The sequence below is a fragment of the Phaseolus vulgaris genome, chromosome 7 (genome assembly GCF_000499845.2).
Source record: "Phaseolus vulgaris cultivar G19833 chromosome 7, P. vulgaris v2.0, whole genome shotgun sequence".
In the NCBI taxonomy this organism is placed as follows: Eukaryota; Viridiplantae; Streptophyta; class Magnoliopsida; order Fabales; family Fabaceae; genus Phaseolus; species Phaseolus vulgaris.
The window spans coordinates 4,045,004-4,050,414 of NC_023753.2; the positions used below are offsets into that span (position 1 = coordinate 4,045,004).

The following is a 5,411-nucleotide window of genomic DNA, read 5'->3' on the forward strand; positions in this document are numbered from 1 at the left end:
TTAATTGTATTTAATCGTCAAATTACACAATTGTACATTTTAATCCATTTTCAATTACATTAATGAAACTTTCTCTTTATTCTACTACCTCTTTGTTCCCAACCAAGAAAAGACACGAGGTTCCAATTTAGATGGAAAAAAAATGAAGAAAATTCGATGGGAATTTATTTTTTTAACTTTTCACTCAAATCATCAAACCAATGAAGAAAGTTTCAAATTTATACATAAATCAGTTATGATATAATTGTAATCGATTATGTAAAAATATTTCATTATATTTATTTTAAACTTATACTAAATAAATAATAATATTATAATGAATAAATAATTTGAATTTTAATGTTTAAAAAATATTTTTTTTACTATTTAATAATTAATCTAATAAAAATTACATTTAATCAATCAATTTTATTATATATTTTTACATTAATATGTAATAAATGATAATTAACTATTTGTAAATATATTTTATTATTATAATAAAAGAATAATTAGAATAAAAATATTAAAATAAATAAAATCAAAATAATTTTTATTAATTTTTTGTAATTTATTTAAATATATATTATTGTAAATATAAATTTTTATTTATTAAAATTTTGTAATATTTTAATTGAATTTTATTTTAATTTTAATTTATATTTTTAAAAACGTTTTTGACATTAAATTTTTTTATAAATAATTTTGAAAAGATATTTTAATATACAATTAAATTCATTTTATTCCATCAATCACACCTATTATAAACTTTTTTTTCTCACTTACCACTCTTTTTCTTTTTCTCAATTCAAACAACTTCAATAATTTTTTTTTCTTTTTCTCTCTTCTTTTAATTTAGATTAGTTGACTTAGAAAAGAAAAAATTGGATAGATTATGAAACCTATCATTAAATTTAACCTAGGTAAAAAAATAAATAATACTGTTGACTCCTTGTTCTTACATTAAAAAGGTAATCTATTGATTTAGTTCTCCCATATATATTTATTTATTTATTTATATATATATATTAATAATTTTTTTTAAAGTGATGGTAAATGATTATTTTTCCGGTATCAGTATAACTGAGATAGATGTTAGTAACACTTAATAATAAGAAAACTTTGATTTAAAAAAATATATAAAACATCTTAATTTTTTATCTCTCAAATTTATATGATTTTATTTCCAAAATGGAATTTGGTATTATGTAGTATAAATAATATTTTTATTTTATGCAATTTCTTTTAAAATTAGAGATTTTTAAGCTCTATATAAGATAGATGTATTATGTAAAAGGTTATATTTTTTAGAAGTATTTCTGAGAAAACCTGTAAAATATACCAAAAGTATTGCACTAATAGTTTTCATTTTAAAAAACATTACATCCACTTGATAGTTATTTTAATAATATAATAATATATGTTGATATGTTAAGTTAAAATATTAAAAAGTTATAATAAAATATGAATGTTTTAAGTATAATAGATATATTTTAGACAGCTATGATCTATATAAGCAAAGGAAAGTTTGGGCATTCATTATCGTACACCCCCAAAGCTTCAATATTGTATCTGTGATTCTGAAATATCAGAATGGCGGTCTCCTTCACGCTTATTCTCTTTCTTTCTTTTTCATTTCTTATATCTCTTGGCAGCGCTCAGAAGTACATATGTGATAACCGCAGCGGCAACTACACAGCCAACAGCATCTACAGCACCAACCTCAACACCCTTTTATCCACTCTCTCTTCCAACACACAAATTCATTACGGTTTCTACAACTTTTCATATGGCCAAAACACTGACACAGTATACGCCATAGGGCTCTGCAAAGGAGATGTTGAGCCAGAGGAGTGCCGCAGCTGCCTCAACAATTCCAGAATATATCTATCACATAGGTGTCCAAACCAGAAAAAGGCTATTATGTGGTCCGGTGATTGCATGTTGCGCTACTCTAACGACACAATATTCCTTAAAATGGAAACTTCTCCTACTTATTACTGGTGGAACGTAGGAAATGTAACAGAAGTGGATCAGTTCAATGAAGTGCTCGGGAACTTAATGACGAGCCTAAGAGACATAGCTGCATCAGGTGACTCCCGTCGTAAGTGTGCTGGGGGGAAAAATATATCTGGTTTAAACTTTCAAACCATATATGGTGTTGTGCAGTGCACCCCTAATTTGTCTCAGCAAGAATGTTATCAATGTTTAGATGTGGCTATATCAGAGATCCCAAACTGCTGCAGTGGCAAGATAGGTGGTAGAGTTCTTAAACCAAGTTGTAATATTAGATTCGAAATTTATAGCTTCTACGGAAATACAACTACATTAGATCCGGAGGCACCTCCTCCCTCCACCAATACCACTTCCTCCATCAATACCACTTCCTCACAAGGTACTTCTTTTTATTCTCAATTTTCCTATAGCCTAATTATTGCATTTAACCCAAACCACACTTCATAATCCACTTTTAACACATTTTCTTCTTTCTGGAGTTTTGTTTTCCTTATTCATCCCATGGAGTTTAAATTATTGCCAGATCTTACTGGTGCTTATATACACTGCCCACTTCCTCTGTAATTAACTTGTAATTATTAGGCATTTTGGTATTTTACAATCCTTCATCCTTGAAATGTCTTACCGGGCAAAGGATTCTTGTTTCTGCAGAAAGTGACAACACAACAATAATTGTCATTGCCGTAGTGGTGCCAACTGTTGTCGTTGTTCTTTTCCTCATTTGTCTCTTCCTTTACTTAAGGAGGCTAAAGGCAAGAAAAAATCTTCCAGGCAAGTCCAGTTATCAATATATTTTTATATTTTTATGTCCAATTTAATCCTATATATTCACAGTAAATTAGAAACAGACAAACACCCCCGGATGTACCAATAGCGGTTTCGGAAAACTGACTAGTTTAATTCCGTTTCCCATGTGCAGTTATAGAAGATGATGATGAGGATAAAATTAACATTGTTGAGTCATTGCAATTCAACTTTGACACTATACGAGTTGCTACCGAGGACTTTTCTGATTCTAATAAACTTGGACAAGGTGGATTTGGAGCTGTTTACTGGGTAAGTAACCCTGTTGATTCAGTCGCACATCATAAAAAAAAACGTGCTATAACTGCAGTTACCAAATTATTTACTATACCTCAAACATATATATTTTCAGGGTAGGCTTTCCAATGGACAGATGATTGCAGTCAAAAGGTTGTCAAGAAATTCCGGGCAAGGAGATACGGAATTTAAGAATGAAGTGGTTTTAGTGGTCAAGCTTCAGCACCGAAATTTAGTTAGGCTACTTGGTTTCTGCTTGGAAGGAAGAGAAAGACTACTTATCTATGAATTTGTTCCCAATAAAAGCCTTGATTACTTCATATTTGGTAACTTTATAACTGCTCTTCTATATTTCACTTCTTGCTCAATAAAACCTAATTATTCAGAGTTAAAACTGTTGGCGGCTATATATGCAGATCCAGCCATGAAAGCACAATTGGATTGGGGAAAGCGCTTCAAAATCATTACAGGTATTGCTCGAGGTCTTCTCTACCTTCACGAAGATTCTCAGCTACGAATTATCCATCGAGATCTCAAAGCAGGCAACATTCTCTTAGACGAAGAGATGAATCCTAAGATAGCAGATTTTGGCACGGCAAGACTGGTTTTAATGGATCAAACTCAAGTAAATACAAACAGAATTGTTGGAACCTAGTAAGTATTACAATATCTTATAGCTTGTTGATGGTTGAGAATTTAATTTCAATCAATCATCGAAGAGAACTTTTATCAATAACTTTTACCAAATCATGCATTAGTAAGTGTTTAGTTTGAATCTCAGGAAGTTGTTAGAATCAACCTGTTTCGTATGGCTGTGATAGCGTAAAAACGTTTAACACTAATTCAGATTTAAAGCTGACAATGCCATTAGAAACTGAAACAGAACGAAAATAATAACCCTGTTCATATTGGTCTGTAGTGGATATATGGCACCGGAGTATGCATTGCACGGACAGTTTTCAGTGAAATCAGATGTCTTTAGTTTTGGTGTACTGATCCTTGAGATTGTAAGCGGCCAGAAAAATGGTGGAATTAGTAATAGAGAGAATATGGATGATCTACTGAGCTTCGTAAGTCTTTCTTTTGTCACTGTTATTTCTTCATCACCATTTAAAATTATGGATTAGAAGATTACATGCTCCAAAACATTAATGTAGAAGTGAATCCATGATCATGATCTGATGACAAATTTTTCAGGCTTGGAGAAACTGGAAGGAGGGGAAGGCTATAAATATTGTAGATCCATCACTGAACAGCAATTCACGGAATGAAATGCTGAAATGCATCCATATTGGTTTAATTTGTGTTCAAGAAAATTTAGTTGATAGACCAACCATGGCTAACATTATGCTGATGCTTAACAGCTATTCTTTGAGTCTCCCAATTCCTGGAGAACCAGCATTTTATATAAACAGTAGAACTAGAAGCCTTCCAGAGACGCAGTCATGGGAGTATAATTCAAGGGAAACAGGATCACGTGAAGCGAAACTTATATCAGCTCAAGAATCAGAAAACGAAGCTTCAATAACTGAGCTATACCCTCGCTAGATGTTGGATTCATTCATTATCCATCTTTCTTCTCTTACAACAAAATCTAATGTCTTTATGGCAAAATCTTGTTTAAACACATTTTGTTGTAGTCTAATTAATTTATATCTGTAGTTAATATGCAGTTTCCTTTTTAAATTGTTGATGTATTTATTAAATGGTCTCTAAATATCCAGAAATATCCCATGTTCGATATGATGGTCTCTAAATAAGTCTATATAATGATTTACTATGTGGTGGTGAGATAATTAAATGATTTAAATATGACAAATTAGTGTCTGAAAATATTTAAACACGCAAATAAACAAGAATAAAATGTTCCTGTAATAATAGCTGCGGAGGATGGAAGAAGTGTATATTTATATAGTTTTTCACTGTCTTATCACATGCGGAAAAGGACGGTTCTCGGAGTTTACGACAAGAAAATACGTTTTATTATAGAGGGGTGATAACTCAGAGACAAATAAAATAAAATAAACTTAATGTATAATTTAAAATAATAATATTTTAAGTTGTTAGATATCCTATGTTCTCTCTAAAGAGATAATTTATTGTATATAAAAGGATACAAATCTCATAACTAAGATTGAATTAGAATTAAAATCTAATTTATAATATAAATAATTTTCTTTCTTTTTAACTTAAAATATCAATATATATTATTATATTATTAAAATAATTTGTTTGATTTCATATAATTTAATTGTATTTTTGTTTTCATACTATATCTATGGTAGCCTTTAATTTTTATGTTCTATTATTGAATTAATATTTACATTCTATAATTTAAAGAAAAAACAGTGGTTCAATCAAATAATGCATTTTTA

General features: G+C 29.7%; 1 protein-coding gene across 2 annotated transcripts; it reads left to right on the forward strand.

The window, feature by feature from the left end:
- The first annotated feature begins 1,482 nt into the window (after positions 1-1,482).
- Positions 1,483-4,722, forward strand: LOC137827523 (cysteine-rich receptor-like protein kinase 10). 2 transcript variants are annotated; one of them, XM_068633696.1, is made up of 7 exons: positions 1,483-2,374; positions 2,647-2,766; positions 2,915-3,051; positions 3,152-3,362; positions 3,453-3,690; positions 3,956-4,106; positions 4,234-4,722. In XM_068633696.1, exons 1-7 carry the CDS (start codon positions 1,573-1,575, stop codon positions 4,582-4,584), a joined length of 2,010 nt encoding a protein of 669 aa, XP_068489797.1. In that variant the 5' UTR covers positions 1,483-1,572; the 3' UTR covers positions 4,585-4,722. The 2 variants fall into 2 exon arrangements, with proteins under 2 accessions (XP_068489797.1, XP_068489796.1); XM_068633695.1 differs by having other exon boundaries at positions 3,152-3,690.
- Positions 4,723-5,411: the final 689 nt, after the last annotated feature.